We start from the raw sequence: 21403 nt of genomic DNA on the forward strand, positions 1-21403 counted from the left end.
AGCCGCTGAAACCGGATCGATCGTATCGGTGCAGGTTCGGGGCCGCAGCAGTGTCCTGCTGGATCGGTCGATTTGCTGCAACAATAGATGGCGGCACCAAACACTTAAACGCGCGCAACGGTTCGATTGTGTGTACTTGCGAGGCGAGAGAGAGAGAGAGAGAGCGAGGATCGATCAATCGCAATATCGCAATGACAGTCGGGACATGATTTATGTTTGGCAAAAGCACACCCGGGGGTGGTGGTGATGATGCTTTGCTAAACACAGCTCGAACCCGGGGCGGCTGGTGGGCGGCCGGATCATTAAGGAACAATTTTCGCACACTCGCTTATAGAAGTGGTTGCCATCCTGCACCCTCTGCTCAGTGTGTGTGTGTGCTGCCGTGATACGTGCATGATACGGTGTCGATCGCGGCTTCGTCGACGGTCACGCAATTTGGCGCCAACCGCGGCCGCCAACGATCGCACACACGCCGTAGGTGGTAGGTGGAAAAACATCCCCGGCGAACCCTTTTTCTCGGCGTCGTGCCCTTTGTGCCGATCGACAATGCCCGGGTAGAAGCGATAACGATACAAGAAGGAAAAAAGGTGGCAATCTCCAACCAATCCCGGCCCGTTCTACCGTTGTTGACAACCGTTTGACTAGCGTTAAGAATGGAAGGCAGCATCAGCCGTAGCAGTTCCATCCCAAAAAAACAATGTGGCGTGCTTTTCCCTGTACACAAACGCGCCCGGTCTCCTCTCTCTCTCCGGAGAAGTGACAGTTTATCGTTTTTTTAAACGATTGCCCACCGGTACCACTACAACGGCGCGCGGTGTTCGCGGGCAAATAATATGACAGCGCTGGCCAGGTACGCGAGGAACCGCGTTGCATGCGGTCCGTGCAGATCAGAGAGCCCGCGGGGCCGCCGGACAGTTTCACTGTCACTGTTTGTCGGTTGTTTCGCACGGCAATCGATCGACAGCACGCGGAGCGCGGACACACGGCAACACAGCGCGGCCGCCCTCCGAGCATCCTGCAAAAACGGGCTCCAAGGGAAATTCTTAGCAAATTCTATCGCTCCTTCCCGTAAGTGCTTGTGTGTGTGTGTGCTTATGTGATGGATTCCATCTTTTTAATTGGACTTTCTACGCTTCCAGCCCCATCCCCCCTCGTGTGTGTGTGGAAGACACTTTGTTTGGCGGTGGCGTCGCCGATCTCGCCGAAAGGCACATTGGCGCGGAGATGAGCGTGATCGAGCGTGTGCGGTAAATTAATTAGACTTTCTCCAGCGCATCGCGGCTCCCAGAAAGGCAGACCGTGCAGTACCCGAGCAGCAGGCTCTTATCGCACCGTCATCGGGCCGTCCACTGGGTTGTCCACTTGGAGAGGAGCTTTTTTGTTTTGTTTTAAATGGATGCTCAGCGTGCTGCTTCTCGAGCAACCGTTTGCAGATGATCGAGCTGAGGATGAGCTTTTAAAACTGCTGCGCGGGAGTGAAGGCAAGACATTAAAAACCTGCACGGTGACCCACAAAAACTGTTGCTGAACGATGGTGTATGACGTTCCGTGCCGTTTCGAAGGAACCGCTAGAACACTCTTTTTTCTTGCACAATCTCCATCGTTTGGCGTGTGCGTTTGAAGTTAAGCGTAACAACACACATGAAGAAACGCAACACGAAGGGGAATCTCTTGGACAGAAAGAGAGCACACACACACACACACACGCCTAGCAACAATGATAGTGTGGGGTTCGTTCTGGGTGTGAAGCCTCCGGGCATCAAGCTCTCCGTGCGCTGCGTCGTTCCTGCCCCATTGGATAGTAATTAGAACCATGCTCGCTCGAAGATGGCCACGGCCACGAAAGGAACGGTACATTTTACGGAACAAACAGACTCACACACACACACACACACAGCAACACGTAGGTTCGCATCTCGGGCGAGCGATCCAAGTCGATTGGATAATTAATTTTCTGCCAATTAATAAACACACACTAATTTCATATTATTTAGCGCTCGCCTGGTGCGCACACGTTCATCGCTGTTTTCTTCCCGCCCACAGTCCCACAGTCCAGTGGCACTGCTGACGGGCACGGTGGGAGACCCGTGGGAGACAACGACTGGGCGCGGGCGCGTCCGCTATGTACTAGAATTAATTACGGAACGGCGTAGAATGGAGCAACTATTGTCCCTGCCCGTCCCTCGTGGGACTGAGCAGCAGCCCAGCGGGCTCGAGATAGCTCCTTCCCAGCTGAAATGGCTCTCACGACACTATCGGCGAGAAGGATGCACAAACTGACATTACACTTTTTTCCCATCAAACGGCTAGCGATGGGGACCACGTGAAAGTGTCTGCTGCGTGGACAATAATGATAGCAAAGCCGCGGGCTGGGTTGGTATCTGTGACGCCAGTCTGTGTGTGTGTGTGTGCTCTATTGATGGGGGTGCTAGGCTTTAACTTTTCGGACGTCGAGATAGACCTCTCCCCCATCTCTAACGGGTCTTGCGCTGAGATGGAGGTTGGGGCGAAAACATGCTCGATTGGACAATGGTATGTTCTCTCACGCAACGTTCGACAGCGACAATTCTGCTCGTGACCAACCGCCTGCACGGAATCCCCAAAGTAATTTGACCCGCTGAGCTATGCAGAAGATTTGGGGTACATTGCCACGGTCTGCCTTTTCCTCGGAGGTGTTTGTATTCGCCTGCAATTAAGCGCCATGTCGATCCAATTAGCTCGAATGTGGGTTAACCAGGGAACCAGGGAGCGTAACCGGGGCATCGATAGATCGGAACAAATGGAGCAAAACTGCTGCTGCTTATCGCGATTTATGTAATACCGATTAACCGATGCATAGAGGCGCCCACTCGAATGTGTACGGTTCATCTTGCCTATTCGATCACATCGCTCCGTTAATCAAATACCTTGCGGGCACAGGTGCACGGGCGCGCGCACACTCACTCTCCTCTCCGCTTTGGACAATCGATAATCGATTCGATGTTCTCTTCGGAACAGGTACAATTCGGTGCTGCTGGTGCTGTTAGTTCATGTTCTTGCCCCGATTCATAGGGAACGATGCAGCCAGCGTGTACGAGCGATCGAGCCCGATTGGGCTAATTTTCTAGATTAGTTGCAATCAAGGCATATCGGAGGGTGCGGGGTTGAAGCTGGAAGCTCCCTCACCGGTGCGTCCCATTTCCCGGGCAGCGCCAACATCTAGGGTGTACCGCTACGTTACCATCATCACCACCACCACCAGACGGCCAGACGAGGATGAGGAGGCTTTGGTTGTTTGGCGTTATCGATTGGGTGCATCGAGCGGCACACAGCGAGATAACGAGATGGTGTTTAGAAGAAGGCGGTTCTTGCATGGTACACCAATGCACTCGGTAGCTCTGTGTAGTGTCTTCTGGTATGGGATTAAGTTGGTGAACTAATTTCGGTGCGCAAGCACAAGTTGAAAAAACAAACCCTCCTCTTCTAATGTTGTTAATTCTCTCGGTAACCCGATTAGAAATGTGTAAAAAAGCAGCACAGTGACCACAATCAATCGAGCTCTGTCCAGAGATACGGTGAAGTTCGCAGGTTGTGCTCACTGGCTTTTAGTTTTGATGGTGAGTTGCGCTGCAGCACTGCATAAATCGAAGAACCAAGCTCCGCAGATACAAGCACTAAACATCTATAAACACACATATCAGTCTCGTGGTTGCACTTGCGATAGTGAATTTGATACGGCATCAGTGTGGCTTGGGTAACTGTGCTAACTGTAAAACGCCGAAGCCCTGTACGCTGCAAGAAGAGACTGGCAAAGAAAAAACCAACGGATCAAACGACGAACTCGATCTCGACCCGTGCCTGATCCGTTTGTGTACCACATTTGCCAATGCCAGTTGTCCGGACCCAGAGGGACACGGTAGGCAGGCCTCGGACACTTCCAATACACTTGATTTGATATTTATTTAAGCAATCAATTTCAATGTGCGACCGTGTTCCGGCAGTCTGAACGGTTCGTGCCCGAGGGGCCGTTCGTCGTCTACGTCGCTGTCTGCGCGATCGCCGCCACCACTGTGGCTTGGTAGTTTGTTATTTTCCTTCGCACACATACGGCCGTGGAAGTGCTTTCGTTCACTCCTAACTCGATTATGGCGAGTGGACGGCAAAACGGCCAGGAATTCAGCGGCTTTCATCACACCCTTCACAGTGCGCGCGCGCGCCTGCGGTCAAATCGGGGCTGCTGCTGTCGCTGTCGCTGCTGACTGGGAAGGATAATCTAATTTATATTTCAACGTCGCGATTCATTCGCTTTCGTTGCTGCGGTGATTGCTGTTAGTTTGTTTTGATGCCGGTCCCTTGTTAGCCGCAACGTGGCAACCGGACAGACACGTTCGAAAAGCAGAACCAAACTTTTGATCGAGCTCTGCTGATCGAGTGGTCACTACACCAAACCGTGCCAAGCGTTTCAGGGTTGGCACATGGTGCACGCTAGCCTTGCGCGCTGAACATTCAAATCTTGCCTTAATTTGTCAGCCCAATCGCCGGCCCAATAGATAAGCGTAAACGCGCCCGCGCCTTCGCGGAGAAGGGATTTGCATACAATGTTAATGCTATGATAATTTCGCTCTCCCGCTACCAACCAGCTCCAATGCTGGGTTGACTGCTTCTAGGAAGGTGGCATGCAAAAGAGCGTTTAAAGTACAAAAAAGAGAAGAAAAAACTGTAGATGATAGCTCCGGAAAATATGAACTCAATCGGAATACGGTTGAAGAATGTTACCGGTTTGTTCTGCAAACGCTTCCGTGTGCTGGTGGGCGAACGCTACTGTTTGGTGACTTGGTTTTGGAGTGTTTTCAAAACATTGCTACCGGGATTGTGTGGTAAGCAAAGAAAGAAAAGAATACAAACACATAAACAATAAATAAAGATAAATGAAGCATAAGAAGCGCTGAAGACGCAGCTCCTGAACGGAAGCTGCTGGTGAAATTATGAAGCTTTATGATTATTGCCGCATTTGCGTGTTGCAATTTAACCTTTCTCCTCCAAACGTCCCTGTTTTCCCCCAAGAACTCGGTAATAATCGTCCCTTCCCCCCTTGACAGGGCTCTTGTAGTGGGCTCATGTGTGTAGAACCAGCGCCCGGCAGCGAACGTCGTTCGTGTCCGTGTAAATTGAGGAGGGTGAAACCTTTTTGTCAGATCTAACGATCGTTTAAGTCTCGCCTGCCGGCCGGCGTGTTTGTGCGGTTTGGCGTTAATTGCACTTCAGCCGTGGCCGTGGCAATCGAGGGAGGGAGTAGTCGCGCACTTAGCCGGAACCCGTACGACACGCAAAAAGTACGCCCGTCGTAAGCAACGCCGCTCGTTAAGCGCGCACCACTGTCCGGACCGTGGGCTGGGTTGGGTCCACTGTTCCAGGTGGATAGTGAATGAATATAATGAGATTGGTTGTACGCAAAGCGTCACCTCGGGGACGCATCGAACGTGTATCGAACCCCGGGGTTGGCTGGGGTCGCACAACCTTCCCTTAATGCGACAATCTCACCTATGCTCGTTCATAACTCTTTCTGCTCGCTAGCACGGTGTGTCTTGCGCTGCTCTTGTTTCGTTTGTTACGTTCAATGTTTTGCCTCTTCCTAGTCTTCCTCTTCGTCCACTTAATTCCCACTCCCCTCGGCCCCATTAAGTTAAGCAGCGTTGCAGGCGGGTAACACTTGTGCCGCAGCACTTGTGCGGGAGATCTTCTCTCTTTAGCACCAAAGCTGGCGGGCCCGCTTGTTCCGCCGGGCTGCGCGAAACGACGACCGCCGTGTGCAGAGTAGTTTATTTGCATAAAAAGTGATCAAGTTGACAGAAATTACATAAAAGGGCAACTGTTGCAATTGTGTTGTGCTGCTGCTGCTGCTCGCTTGAGGTTGTGGTTGAGGGGGGGATGCTGCCAATGTTTGTTCGGTAGTGACCAAACAGCCGCACTACTTCCTTAATAATGTGTCTTTCGGTGTTCCTACACTTCGAGGTCGAGGGAAACAGGCGGGCAGGAAGACTGTGGCCATTCGAACGTCAAGCGTGGTTACATGTTCGATTACCGCTAACCAGAAATGCCACGGCGCAATTTCGCGGGGCGGCAGAATTTCTGCCCCGTGACCGGATTCTTCCGCAGATTCTACTAGTGCCACGTTAAAACTAAAAGGTGTAAAGGAAGTCGGTTTGTTAGCATGGTGCTGGAACCATGTTCATGCGGACGCCTATGTCGACCACCGTTTTTTTTCCTTCCTTCTTTTGACCCCACCGCCTGCTGCCTGTTCGATTGTGGGGCAAAGTGCTGTTGTTAGCTGTTGTTAGCTGAAAATACCGATTGTGCCCAGGCCGTTCAATGGACACTGGCGCGAGTTCGGAGAGTGCAGCGTTGCATTACAACACAAAAAAGAAGAAGCACAGCAAAAAAATGCGGAGCAAGGAAAGGCATCTCACACTAACGGTAGCTCCGGCCGGTAGCAACACGTACTTCCGAAGGGTTCAACTTCAATATCTTTTACTGCTGCTGCAAAAGATCAAGTTGCTGCACGTTTTTATCGGATGGGTGAAACAGAGGAGGGCAACAACAAAAAAAAAATCTCCCGTGAAAGAATTCTTTCTGCATAGTTGCAAGGGGGAGAAAAAAAAGTGTTTCTATGTGGTTCGCGGTTGATTGGTTTGGGTGGGTAGAGGGACACCGGGACGACGCGCTATGATCCCCGAACGGATGCGATCCTGTGTGTGAACATGATCGCGATCATGCGCGCCGTGTGTGATGATGGTTTCGGAAAAGGTTAATAGAATAGAACCACGAGCCTGCTTCAGTGTGTAAAAGCATAAAAAAATACAGACACAAGAAAAAGAGGCAAAAGAGACAAGAAGCACGTTCTCCGGGGTGGTGTCCCTGGCAAGCGGGCCAGGCAACGGTGGGCAATGTTTCTTAATAGTAGCAATATCCGATGTTGTTAGTGTAAACGGTTGAGTTGTTTAGGTTGTAATCATAACAATAAATTCACCGCATGTTATCTCTGCCCCTGTTCGCCTTACCTTCATGTCTATGTTGGCATGATCGGCTCGTTCACTTCCATGCCTCCAATGCCGCAACTGCAGACGATCATTCGCGTCTATGATTTTCGATCACTTTTGTTTTGGCTCGCAATGCTTTAGTGATGGAAGAAAAATGGAAGAAAGAATCGCTAGAACCTGACCATCATCACGATAGTCACCGGATGTACTGGGAGGAAGGTTCGTCGCTTTGTTCATCACGTTCACCCCAAAACGGGGGAGAAACGCTTCTGTATCATGTCGACTTCCGTCCGACGGTAGATGCGAGTTTGGCAAAAGGATTATCTCAAACGAGAAGGTGAGTGTCAGGTACAGTGACAGACAGAGAGAGAGAGGGCATTCACTTTTAAGCTCCCGAACGGGGGGGATCGAGACAAATGGGAAGATTTACTTTTATTTTCGCCATTCCGATAGAACCAGCTGGCGGACTGGTGGACGAAAGTGCCATCCTCTCGGACACACAACTTCTTGCCCCCGCGCGAAAGCAAACACCGTCGTCCACCGTTTCGGAGAATGTGATTCGTGTTCGTGTTGGCAATTGTCTTTCCATTTCGATGGGTTACCGCTGTGACCGCGGGCGAAACGCGGAACGACGGTGCTGGCTTTGCAATGGGTCATGATTTCTCTATAAAGATGATGATAAAATTGAAGTTTTATGATAGCACCTACGAAAACTGTGCGGTTCGAGTGTAACGGCCAGTAGCAGAAGACACATCCCAGCCCGAGATCGTTGCCCTTTTGCGCAGAACGGCGGCAACATACAGGACACGGCCATAGAGCGTGTGTGTGTCTAGAAGTTCTGGAACACTGTTACTGCAGGAAATATGCCACAAACCGCGTATCCGCAGCGGTCCTCCAATAAGCGGGACCGCGATCAAGCAATATACTAATCCCAAAAGGGAATCCAAGCGGAGATTATAGTTGAACTGTTCGGTGTTTTTTTTTTTAACAGTTCCAGTGCAGAGTTCTGTTCCTGTTCTGCCAAATGAACTCTTCGTTGAACTCGAGTGGGGTTATGAGCGTTCTTTTTCCTCTACTCCCTTCTGTCCGGTGTCCGGCGCGGCGTTAATTGTGCCTGGCGACTGTCCCATGCATGCCCTAGCACACGGTAGAACGGTAGAAGCTACCGATTCCCACACTTTGCTGGCTGGCGCCTCTATTGGGCCAATATCGTCTTGTGTCTTTAGAATGATTGCAACCACAACAAAGCCACACGCAAACAACACTCGACGGTTCCAATTAACGGTAGCGCTCCCGCCTCGGTTGACAATTGGTGGCCGATGATTTAGCTATCGGATGTCATCAAAAGAGAGATCCCCAGATCCCTAGCGGCCGTGGCACGACGCCGGTCAAAAACAACCCCTCGGTGAAGCACGCAGCAACAGCAGCGCCCTTGTTAATAGACGGGGAATGCTCATTAAGCACAGGCACTGCGAGAGCAGGCTGGATGGCGCACCGCAAAAGGCTCGTTTTGGAACCGACGACGACGACGACTCCTGGATGACGCAATCATCCACTGTGTCCCGTTCACGGCTACGTTCCTAGACGGAAGCGCGGCACGTTTGGTTCCGAACGAAGTGTGTCACTAGCATCACACGATCCAGTTTTAAGGTGTTCAGGCGACGAACCCCAGCAGACAAAACAGCAGCCTCGCGAGCGGAATTCGTGCAGCAAAGTTCAAAGCTTATCGGGTCGCCGGACGGGGACGACGGCTGATCAGCATAAACGCGGGCACGATCCTTCGAGCGAGGGAGGTTGCATACTGCACCGCGAAAGGACGATGAATAATTCATAAATCCGCACGTGAGCCTGATCGAGCGGGGCGCAACCCGATCGATCGATAATGCTATTGGCTTCCAAACAAAGGCGGTCGGATGGTTCTGCTAAGCTGCTTCCCCTCGCAGCTGAGGCTGCGCTCGAAGGTGCCGTGAGGATAATTACCGTCGAACGGTACTCTTCAAACTGGTGGTGGAAATGGTGGCAGAGGACGCGAAGGCGGGGGTTGCAGGTTTGTGTTGGTTAGTGCCGCTGATTGTGCATCGCAGGCTCGTTGAGCGAAAAGCGTAATTTTCTTCCCCCCCCCCCTTTTCCCGGGCGGCTATCGGTGCAAGCGCATCAATTCACCTCGCCGAGTGCCATCATTTGATGAGTGCCAGGCCGAACAGCAGATTAGCGGTAAGTGAGCAAGAAGTTTGTTTTTTTTTTGTGTTATGTTGCTTCCTCTGCAAATAAATCCCACTCGTGTTTGCGGGCACGTTCTATTATTCTTGATAGTAAGTGTGTGTGTGTGTGCGCGCAAATCGATTGGATTATTATAAATTCCAATCGGGAGGAGGAAAAGAACGCTGACGGCTCATTTTGGGACGCTGCAGCAGCGATGCATTTGCCGTAGCTAAAGTAGCGAAATTATAGCTAACTACTTGTGATCGGCAGAACGCCTTGTCTTGCTTAGTTTTGTCTCTGCGAGGTGGCAACCTTGTGGACACGGTGGCGAGACACTTGTTACATTGTCCCGGCCAGCTCGTCTCGGCTCGTTTTGGTCTGCGGTACACGAGGGAGGACTGGCAGGACAACGTGTGCCTCTCGCCGTTCATCCGTTTCAACACGACAGGGAAGGCGTTTAAACCGATGCCAGAATGATGCGTTATTAAGCCACCGTGCGCGGTTTGGATCCGGGCGGCTGGATGTTTAACGATCGCTGGCTCGTTGTTGGGGATGAAAATGCATCCGAGCGCAGGAAAAACACAAGAGCAAGAGCACGAGAGAGAGAGAGCGAGGCTGGAAGTTTGTGTGGAACTTAACCTCATATTCTAATAATTATAGTACCAATAATTTTGCCTGTGCACACCATTATGCCATTTTCCGCTAAAGTATGGGCTTTTAATGAGCCATTCCCCGCGAGACGAGGATCGTTACCCGGTGATGCGCCGCATTTTGCTAATCCCACATCGTGTCTGGTCCTTGTTTTTTTTGTTGCTGAATGGGGTTGGGGCGTAGTATTAAGAAGATGGGTACAGGACCGCCCACCCCGGGGTAATAAACCTGACACTAGAGCGATGATCTAGTGCAAAATTGCTCCCGCCGAGTTAGAATTCAATTGGATTTACTCTATTTGATGATGCGGCATCAGGTTGCTAAGAATGATGGCGTTCCGGATGCTTCGAACATTTTAAGCACCCCGAGTCGAGTGTGTGTGTGCGTGCTAAAATAATGTACTCCAATAAAAGAAGTACATCATTGAAATTTCCACTCCCTTTCACGGGCTTGCTGTGGCTAGTCGTAGGCACAGATCCCCCCTCCAGCAAGAGTGCCAATACTGACAGTCATCGGTTCTATTTGGTCTCATATCCGTTCGCTCCCGCCTTTAACAATAACGATTTTGGGAGTAAGTAAGGGGCAGTTTATTATACATAAACTTGAATGTCCGCTCTGCTGGTTTGACTATTTCTCCAAACCGGTTTTGTTTTCCCTCTTTGCTTCCAATTGATGTGTGGAGCGGTTTGAAATCGACATTCGAACCACCGACGTGTAATGATCGAAAAATGGGCTTTTTCTTCATTTCGATACGACGAAACAAACGATCAAGCTCCTCTCTGCCTCTGTCTCTCTCTCTCTCTCTCTCTCTCTCTCTCTCTCTCTGTGTTACGTTTGTAAGAACGTTCTAATCGCTCCGCTCGCCCCACACAGATACACACACATACGTGGGGCATTAACAAAATTCTAACAAGATGACTCAACGTTAATCCGGGCGCGCTGATGGGTGCCTTCGCTAAATGGAATGTTTAGATTTTGGTTCCAAGATATATAGATTGCCTAAACAGGTCGATCGTACCTGTCCTGTTTCTTTCCACCCGCCGCGGCTCCCCCACTGGTTGCAGTTGGAGCGCATGCTGGTGGGCCCCGGAAAGTTTACATTAAAATAGAAAATTATGGTCAAATCTCAATGTCCGACCTTGAAAAACAATTGACGGGGGCAAAAAGTGGGAAGATTCAAAGCCAGATTGTTCCAGACGCTCCTTACAGCTGATCCTAGCCGTTCTGGTTGTTCGGAAACGCTTTGAACCTGCGCAACCTTGCACGCAGCAACTACCGTGCAGGGGGTTTACACCCTGTAGCCCGATGAAAAATAGCTCCGTAAAAATGCTCGATCCACCGTGAACGAAAGAAAACCGAAACGCGGCTGTTGCAGCATGCCCAGAGCAAGTGCATAATGCTAACGATATGATAAGCAGACGCTCGTGCCCGCGCAAACTCCGCGAGATGAATAATCGAGCTGTAATGCGGCCCGTTGCGGCTTTCGAGGCATTAAAGGATGCCGGCACGGGTGGCTTTCCTTCACGCTGCTACTGAATAAATCGCTAAAATTGATTTCTTTGTCATTCGGGCCCGATGCGCTCACGATGTGCGCTCCGAACGCGTGGAGAATCTGTTTTAAAAGTTACGACGACGACGCCCGGTTACGATTATCATTCATCATTAAAATGCCTCTAGCCTTATTAATCTCCTGAGTAATGGGCCCGTCCCCCGGGGCCACCCTTTGGCTGCATCCCGGAGGGACTGGCGGCTGTCCGACTCGCCTTTTCCCCCCCACATTGTAGCACTGACTTCGAATCGGCTACGCAATAGTTCGCTGTCATTGAGTTTAATGTTTGCAACCGATGGGTGCAGAAGGGCCTGCTTTTCTTTTCCCTGTTTTTATTCTCTCCCTCATCCCCCCGATCGTACTTACCGGCAGGTGAATTCGTTCTCGCCGAGGCACATCTCGATACAGTCGCGGCGCGAAACGACCTGGGCGGTGCGCTTGACGTGTCCGTTCAGCTTGTAACCTTGCACCCTGTCGATGCACCAGGCACGTTCGCACGGCCGCAGCTTCAGGCAGGACTTCTGTGCGTAGATCGTGAACACCGGGAATTGCGACTTTGTGAGGGCACCTACAGAGAGCGTAGAAAGGAAAGAGAGAAGAAAAACAGAACCGATTAGTGGTGTAAGGGCACGGTGGCAGCAATTGGCGCGTAAAAATCTATGCTTAATATTGATGCTTTGTTTGGCTATCCCGGGTGGGGGGGTTGCTTCCCGCTACTGCTGCTGCTACTTCAACCGTTCGCCCATGTTCAAGCTGCTACGTTTGGTACAGCAATTTACAAGACATTCCTGCCCAACATCTGGCGATGATGATGGGTGATGGTTTCACTTTTGTTTTGTGTTTTCTTGTTGTTGTTGTTGCTCCCCCTTCTATGGGCCAGCTTATCAGAAAGAAGCGAGCGTGCGCTGGGATGAAATGTTTAATTTTACTTTTTCACTTCAAGCGCAGCCCGCACCGCCGCACCGGGACTGACATCTGAGGTGTTTTTAATCGTGTGCCGATTAGTAACGCTTGCCAACGCAACCTTTAGCTGTTCAGGCCGGGAGGTAATTATTAAGTGCAGGCGCGTGCAGAATCACTGCCCGTCTGGCCGCACACTTTCTAATGTAGCGCGGATGAAAGGCAACAAAAAAAAAAATGGGAACGTGCCGAGTGGTCACCTATTTCTCGAGTCTTCTCCCCTTCTCGCCCGGGCTTGCGTTTTGATGGAACGAAAGCAAAATCGATTGAAAGCATCGAATTCTTCACGCAACGGAGTTGCGATCGGAACGGGTAAAGCGCCCCCGTAGCTAGCACGATGACGAGCACGCTTGTATTTTCGCCCATTCTTAGCACCAACTCGGAGGATATCTCGCAGGAGCTGTTGGCGCGATCGCTCCGCTGCGTGTTTTCACTATTCCCGGGAGCGGTTGGCATTGCGTACTCGAGGTACTATTTTGTGCTTGCATTCGTCACAGCTGCCGTACATCACGTGCCATTCGCCTAAACCAGGGAATGGGGAAAAAAGCCCCAGCAGCTTTGAGGCTTGCCGTCGGCTGCGGACGTTCTTCCAGTGGCGTCTCATTGCCCGTTTTGCCGCCAGCAGTCGTTGATCGCAATTGCACACACCACCACTAAGTATAGCCGGGGTGCATAGGATATTGTATTTAATAATGGATCAACCGATGGATTATTACCGGCCACCTTTGGCGCATGCATATGCACTGCCGTTTGCGCTCGCCCGGCTCGTTGCGTGCAGGCGCCATCGCGCAACCGGTGCCAGCCTTTAATCAGGCTCCGTTTCATTATCGTTCCTCTATGCTCTAGTGCGCGGTTTATGAAACAATATCCAAAGGGCTCGGTCCGGCTGCTTTGTTGCCGCTGCCGTTGGTCTTGCTTGACGCTCAGGGATGGTCTGGTCAGCAGCAGCAGCAGCAGCAAACAGGGAAGGTGGCTCACTTTGCCCCCCAGCCACTGCCTTCTGCCATGCATCGATCAATCGAATCGAACGAATGGTTTTCATGCAGACAACGATATATTCTTGATGTATCAAGGCAGCCTAACCAAAAGAGCTTGCCAGCGGACACACCGGACGCACGGAGGAGAGCGAGAGAGAGAACCAGTGAGTGGTGCAAAAAGTGCGGTATTATTAGCGGTAATTTGATAGTTGTTAGATTCTAGCTGTCTACGTGGTAAAACCACGCCAAGTGGAGGATGGAAGGGAGCGAGATGGCAAGATACTTTAGCTTGAATAGGGCTCTTCCTGAGCGATGCGCCCTTGCGCCCCGGAATAGATGAAGCGAGCGTGTAAATTAGTATGCCTTTACCGACCGCGTGTTCGTGCCCGGCGGCTGAAGCTTCCATGAAATGATTTTTCAATTTCATCAATGGCCATATAACAACTAGCCCGTCGCTTGCCCTGTCCTGGGGATGTGATGGGGAAGATTTGGGAGGAGGGAAGTGTTTCTTCCCGGTGGACTAGATTTGGTGTGATTTCCAATTAGAATCTGTAACTACTTTTATGCTGTTGTGCTGTTGTAACTACTTTAAATCTTTTTTTTTCATCATCCTTTCATTCAAGAGCTTTATCAAGCATAGGAATTAAGTTGCATAGTTACATCTCAAACGCAAGTGAGAGTACCCGCAGTGCCACATGGTCGTGCCGACCGGAAACGGTGAGGTACAGCGCGATAGCGCATCGTCGTTAGAAGGGGCGACTGCTGTTTGATTTAGTGCGCCCATCAGCGACGACCGACCAGTTGGTCGCTGCCTTGCGGCAAACTCTGCCCGTCGTGACATGCCACAGAGTGCCAGGAATCATCAACCCCCCTGCAACAAGCGATGCTCGTTGTGCTAGACGCGCATAGAAGCAATACAAACAGGCACACAAACACACGCTAAACGCAAAATCTGTGCCCCCAAGGTGTCCACGATTTCTCCCGTTTTGCAAATAAATTATGAATTCATGTTCTTCCGTTTGTCCGCTGGTGCTGCTGCTGCAGCAAAGAAAGCCGAGAGAGAAAACAGGCCGTAGCAGAAATGAGGCACACAAATCGTGTGCACTTGAGTGCGAGCGCGCGCGCGCGCTCATCCTCTTTGGCGGAAACAGTTGTGAGCGGTTAGCAAAAGAAGCATCAGAATTCGAAAGCCCAAGCCGATAAATTTCCGTCGGTCCCCGAGCGGAAGACCCGGAGTTTGTTGGAGCTCGGTGGGCTTCTGCGATGCTTTCCCATTTTCCCATAAGCTTTGCGTGTGGCGCATTTTTTTCCCTTTCACTTCGAAGACGCTTCGAATCGAAGAATTATAATGAGCCAGGGCGGCTGGGATGTGTAACCTCCTGGCTCGTCCTCCTGCGCAGTAGTAGAAATAGAGCAAACGCTTCCGCGTGAGCAAGATCGTCGCGTTAAGGTGTGCGTTTCGGGGGTTTTGGTGCACGTAGCACTCTTCCCTTTTACGGGCAACGGTTTAGATCGGAAAGCCAAGACCGCCGCCGCCGCCGCAGCTTTAAAATCCTTCACCCTCGGCAAACCATCACGATTGCCAGTCCCGGTGCGCAAATTGTGCGACTGTGGTGGTTGAGGTTTGGCCCTGTTGGTTTTGTGCTTAAATTGCTGCGCTTCCCATCATTCTGCGGCGTGCGGCGTTTTTTTGTGTTTTGCGCTGAAGCGGTCAGAACGCGGTCGGTCGCGTTCGCGCTGAGAAGCAGTCCATGGGAATGCACTATATATGCACAATCACGAACTATCGAAATTCTTGCCTACCCCACTCTGGTCTGGTGGTAGTAGAAACACTTGGGAAACAATCTTGAGGGTTCGTCGCTTGCCATCCCGTCTAAATGGGCGATCGGTCCAATTTTTATTTATGTACTCCCCGGTCCCGATCACGAATTGTAGAGTCGATTTTCTTCTCCCCCACTCCTCCCCTTGCTTTGCACTGCTTGTTTGTGTGTTACCCTAATGGCTCGACCCATCCTGTAACCGATCAATAGCTTCAATGGGGAGGAGCGAATCGTAAGCGTTCCAACCGTTCAATCTTTTCCGTTCTCGTTCGGGCTTTGCACACACGAAAAAAAGGGTGACAGTAAAAAGGGAAGCTAACGTTTCAATTTTTGTCGTTTCGAGGGAAAAATAAACTTCCCCTAATCGTTAACACAGAAAAGCCACACCACTCGGCAAGGGAAGGATTGCGAACACACCATCTCCTTGCTGGTCATCGCGTACCGCTGTACAAATTTATTCCCCACGCCAACGGCTGAAGACGCCTCAATAGGGTCAACATAATACAGAAATCGTGCCCCACACTCAAACACCGCACGCGGGAAAAAGGGGGAAAGCAATGGGAAGCCCGTTTTGACAGCGCTATGGCTAAACAGATGTGAAACAAACGTGCAACAAACACACACACACACCAAAGTGCAGGGGAAACCCGCCGCTGCAGTCTGCATTTCGTCTGCTAGGCGTCGAACCCAACGGGTGGGGGGAGGGAAGAAGTCGAAAGATAAATTACAAATTATTAATTATCGTTGGCAACCGCCTGGGGTAGGTCGCTGTGCGCACTGCTGTAGGCACCCCGACCGTCGTGTGCGTGTGCGCCGCAGCTAGCAAAATTATGATCAAAAGGAAGCTACATTTCCTGCTGCGTGTGTGTGTGCCGAGAGTGCGCACTGGGAACAAACGAAGGTGCCGCAGTGTCTCTGCCCGATCTGCCCGTTTGCTTGAGAAGCTGGTCTTAGCTTCCCGCCCAGCAGCACACGAAGATCGTTAGCGTAGCGGGTGGCCTTTATTGAAAACGTGAACTGCGTCGCACGGTTTGATGAAAAGTCGGACAAACCGGGGGCCTCTTAGCGGACTATCGCTCCGCTGGCGCTCAGCCACCTGCCTCGTGTGGGCTAGAACTGTCGGCCGCACGGTGCGCGCTTTGAATGAGGCAAAGCGAAATGATGTACGCGTGTTTGGGATCGGTTGCATCAATCGAACTGGCCACTTGGCGGTGGAAGAATCGATTCGGCTTATTCCCCAACGGCCCCACAATCGATGGAATGTTGCTGAGATGCGATCGTACTTGCTGCCATGCAGCGCCCTTGCAGCCCGTTACAGTTAGATGAAGAAGAAACAAAAAAATGCCAGAAATCTATGCTGACATGAGAACTCTCCGCGGGGGTAATAAAACACGCACACATGTAACTGGCCACAATGTGAAGCGGAGCAAAACGGGGAAGGGGATGGGGGGGGGATTTTAATGAAGCAAAACTGCCAGAACCGAAACGCATTCTGCGTGCGGCGGGTGTCTGTATTTGCTGCTGTAACTTTCATGTTACAGCGGCACTCACATGGGCTGACTTCAAACGTACCGGCGAATTAATTCCCCTTTTTCCCATTTACTTTGGCGGGTGGAGAGGGGGAGAGGTTTTTTACGGACTTCTTCCGCTTCTATGCTTCAATCGATCAGTGCAATTGCATGTTACGGAGAACCCTACTTCACTGGTACTGTTTGGCTGCAAATGAGACTGCTCTCGCCGATCAACGCATCCCTTCAACCATTGGTAGCTGGTGAACAGCTTGAGATAGAAGACGGTGAAGGGCGGGGAGCGATTTTGATTGCCGCGGATGGATCTGAACTCAACCGCGGAGAAGAAACGCGATATAATGCAACTGATTTATGCTGTATCGCTTAATTAGAATCGTAAAAAAAAACCCTCTGCCCGAGCAAGAGTAGACGCCTGCTCGATCTGCTGCAATTCATTCTACCGCGCTCCGCGGTGTTTTGATTGCTAGCTGACGCACCTCGGTAGCGTGACATTGCGTAGCGTGATCGATAGCCTTTGGCGCACTCAGCGGGTGGCGCAGGCTACAGATATATCGTGCAAAAGGGGAACGATTTCCCTAGCCGATACCGAAGAGGTGGAAGCTGCGGCTTCCCAACGACACATCGCCCAGCATAAATCACTGAGCCGATACACTGACCATCGAGATGCCGTGCGCTTCACAACGCCACACATACACACAGCAAGCAAGAAATCATCTACTGCTGAAGTCTCTCGGGAACGATATTGAACCTCCCCACCCCATGCAATAGCGCGGCTGCCGTTAGCGTTCGATGTGAAACTCTCGAACAATAATTTATGATCCACGCTTGGGATCTGTTCTGTTGTTCACGCTGTTTCTGCAGTCCCATCCCAGAGGCTGATCTGCTTGACGGCAAACGGTTGGCTCGTTTGCCAGCGTGCCTGTTGTCACCCCGTTTGCTCGGTATGGGGAGTTGTCAAACGCGGTTGCTGCTGCTGCTGCTCGTTTGCCAATTCGGCCGTTGGTGAAACATACGCTTCCCACCGCGCTGGAGATATCATCGAAAAGATACAATTTTATTATGGTTGTTTGTTTGTTTTTTCGCGATCGTTGCCCTCGAGGCACACACACACACAGGGCAGCTTGCGCTGTGGAAACCTGTGTCCCAGCGAATGGGCTGTGATAATGGGCGCTCCGTCGAAAGGTCACCAAAAAACGCGAGAAGTCGTGTAGGGCGGCGAGCTTCCGCTTTGCCAGGTTGTTCACACGCGTCCAAATCGTACTGTGGATAGGAGCATAGGACACACACACGGTAACGACCGATCGAACGGTTGCTTGCGGTAGTTTGGTGGATGGGAGAGTTGGTGAGGGAAGAAAAGCACGATCCATGCTGATCGGTTCATTGCACGCGCGCGCGCCTTTGGCCAATACACAATGGCTAATTTATGAGGCTGGTGAAAAGCGAAATCTAACCCTTCCGAATCCCATCCCCCTTGAGGAAGATCTAATAACTTTCGGAAACACACACTCACACACACGGCAGGTATTGTTCAGGGTCTTTCTGTCGTGTCATGCTTCTGCCTATGCATCTGTTTGCATGCGAACGCAGCGCGATCGCGAGATGAAACGGACTTTCCCTTTGGCGTAGCAAGAATGCTGCGGCAAAAGCAACAGGCTAGCAAACGCCGCATTGTGTCCAAAACAATAAATTATCGGCCGGGTTCGAGAATTTAAACGCCACCAGGACCATGGCCGAACCGGCCGGAGAGAGGGCGACTTAAGTGATGAGTGATGTCCATTCTTTGCGCCGAACGCGCTCGAACAAATTGGCAGAGTCGGTCAAGCGAAAGCGAAGCGATCCTCTTCCTTCTTGGGCCGAGCCGTTATGGCTCGAGGCAAAAGATGAAGAAAAAAAAAGGAAGCGCAGGGAAGCGCACACAACAAGCAAAACACAGCAAGCGGGAAACCCCGTCCATTTTAATGCCGAAACTGTGTCACGTGGAAATCATCACGATTCGGTGGAATCTGGCGAGTAAAATCTTACATCGCTGATGGCAGGCTTTTCGTCCCATGTTGCCCACGATGAAGTGTTGATGCGCTTCGCTAATGACCGTACCAAACACTGGTGATCGGGAGAAGCCACTCGAGACCCTTCATTAGAGAAAGAGTCAAGGTTGCTTTCACCGGCCGGGGCTAGCGACTCGGGTCGGTATCGATGGATTGTTTTCTCACCGTCCTAATGGTTCATAAACGGGCATTGAGCGGGTGTACGTGTTTGGCCACTGTAGCATCAAAAAGCCGGGGACAGGCTTAATTGTTCCGAGAGCATTACCAAGACTTACGATTCGGTTAAGATCATCGGATTATCGATCGTGCGCCAAGAGGTAAGCACCCGTTTTCGTTCGGCCGTTAGCTAACTACTATATTCAAAGTGTGTGCGCTAGTTGGCTGGAACCGCGCGGAAAGCAGCGTAAGGTTAACCGGGGTCTCGGCACAACGGGTTATGGGAACGGGTCAATTGCCGGGTGGTCGATATCGGGCTCAGTAAATCCCGGCATCAATTGTTAATTTGATCACAGTTAATTGCTTTTCGATTAGCCATTTTCTTCCGCTGCGAAGAAGCTGGGACCTGCGCAGGCAGCATATTACTTGTGTCCAACGACAGCATCGGCAGCAGCAGCAGCAGCAGCAAATAGCTGTCCGGGACCATATCTTTAACCTTTCCTGACATCATTTATCCACATTACGGGAGGTTAAGAGCGCATTGGAAGGCTTCGAACCAGATCGGAATCAAGGTTCCTGTTCTGTTTGCGTTGTAGTTTCCGCGCAGCGTGCGGGGAAAGGGGAACGATTGGAACGATCGACAAACGGTTTGAAGATCAACAAAACGTGATCGATAGAGACCTCCCAGCGCAACCAGAACACGACACTCTAACGGGAACGGGTACCATCCGCGGGCACGGCATGATGGTCGTTACGCTTCTGGTTCACAGGGCCGGCCTGAACAATGTTTCCCCCTGGCCGGGAAAGAAAGTGATCTATCTCATACAATTGCTTTCCCGCCCTACCCTGCCACTGCTTCGACCATTTCAAGAAATCAATCAATCGATCATATTGTTGTTGCTCGCGATCGGATCCAAAAGATACGCGATCGATCGTTCGTTCGGCATTACGAGCGCCGTTAGGTGAAGTGTATTCTCTTTATTTAGTGCGGAATGCGCAAGACAAATCCACCTGTGCAGCAGCAACACATCAAAGGGGTTTGTAAAGCAAGACACATGTTGCCCACAGTGGGAAGATGCATCCTCACTGCATCCCCTGCTAGACAACAACGGTGGCTTGGCGTGTGCAGTAGTGCCCCTTTCGGGGAGGCGAGCAAAACGACAAACTTACCTGGTAATTTGTCAGAGTTTGACGAGAACAGCACACACAGGCCGGTTTCGTAGTTGACGGACGCGCACGAATCATTGTTCTGACAGGCCTCGAGACAGTCGGTCAGCATCAGCGTGCCGGGCATCGAGTCGAGCAGCTTGTTCGGTGCCGAGAAGACGTACCTGTGGATGTATGCAAAAAAAGAGAGATCACCCATCGAATCAATGATCTTTTCTAACCCTGTCAATCGCTTGGCTGCCGCTGTGTTGTTTTTTTTTAATACAATCTTTGTCCTTTCTCTCTTGTATCTCTTTGTTTAGGTAAGTACACACACAGAGCGCACAACACAGCGGGGACGGCACAACACTTACCCGGTAACCAGCTCGAACGCAATGAAGTCCGGATCGCACTCCTCGTCCGAGTACTCGTCGATCATCTGGCTGCTGTTTTCCGAGCTTCCGCTTCCGCTAGCGTTGGCGGACGATTCCGTCTCGGCGGAGGTGCCCGCACTGGTGGCGGCAGCGGCCGGTGTGATCGCGGCCGGTGCCTCGACGCGCTCGTACGCCGGCTCGGACCCGGACGCGGTGGCCAGATTGTCCTCGAGCGGTGCGTCGGCCGGCTTGGAGATGGGCAGATCGAGCCGGGATCGCCTCTTCGCCGCGTCTATGCTCGGCGAGGAGGACGCTAACAGCAGGCACGTCAGCAGCAGGGAGCGCAACGATCTCGGCCACATCTTGACGGATGAGTGTTTTGTTGTTTGTTTGTTGGTTGAGCTGCAAGAGACAGAAAATGGAAAAAGGGAATATTGAATGAAAACGGTTCGTATGGCATTGCATTGATGATGTTTTGATCGATGTGATAGTGCAGTATCCGGGCATCATTACGTCACTGTCGGTCTTAATTTGTCAGGTTCTCTTGATGGGAGATCCCATCCCAAGCCATGCGCCAAGGGAGGGAGACAATCGACACAGGAGATGCGCCAGCGAAATATGATATCTCCTGGGAACATGTCGTCGTCGCTAATGTCCCGACATCTTGGGACGAAGCTCCAATAGCATCAGCAGCAGAGCATCAGCGGTGTGGATGTTGGAAGAGCGGCCCCTTTTTCTTCAACAGTCCGCACACAAATTCAATACATGTTTCCTATATGGTACTCTGGCTATCTGGACTTCGAAGCATGACAGCTGAAAGAGTGGACTTGTGCTACGTGGCATTCAAAGCTTTATTTGCTGTTTAACGCGCGCGCTTCGTCGAATTACTGGCGAGACGCTATCGCGCAAGGGATGGCAAAGAATTTATGTTAAATTCGATTCATGTCGATATAAAACACATGCTCTCATGCTTGGCTC

General features: G+C 51.3%; 2 protein-coding genes across 2 annotated transcripts in view; one reads left to right on the plus strand and one right to left on the minus strand.

Moving 5' to 3' along the window:
* Positions 1–21403, plus strand: part of LOC1273655 (autophagy-related protein 16-1) — a 248291-nt gene that overhangs the window by 14000 nt on the left and 212888 nt on the right. The window lies entirely within an intron of this gene.
* The window catches only part of LOC1273654 (uncharacterized), an 88395-nt gene that overhangs the window by 9354 nt on the left and 57638 nt on the right, over positions 1–21403 (minus strand). The window contains exons 4-6 of the mRNA XM_061648034.1: positions 20426–20827; positions 20076–20236; positions 11785–11986 (exon numbers count right to left, since the gene is read on the minus strand). Of these exons, the coding sequence (XP_061504018.1) occupies positions 11785–11986; positions 20076–20236; positions 20426–20787 (725 nt within the window). The 5' untranslated portion in view covers positions 20788–20827. The remainder of the gene's footprint in view (positions 1–11784; positions 11987–20075; positions 20237–20425; positions 20828–21403) is intronic.

The sequence above is a fragment of the Anopheles gambiae genome, chromosome 2, assembly GCF_943734735.2.
Source record: "Anopheles gambiae chromosome 2, idAnoGambNW_F1_1, whole genome shotgun sequence".
In the NCBI taxonomy this organism is placed as follows: domain Eukaryota; kingdom Metazoa; phylum Arthropoda; class Insecta; order Diptera; family Culicidae; genus Anopheles; species Anopheles gambiae.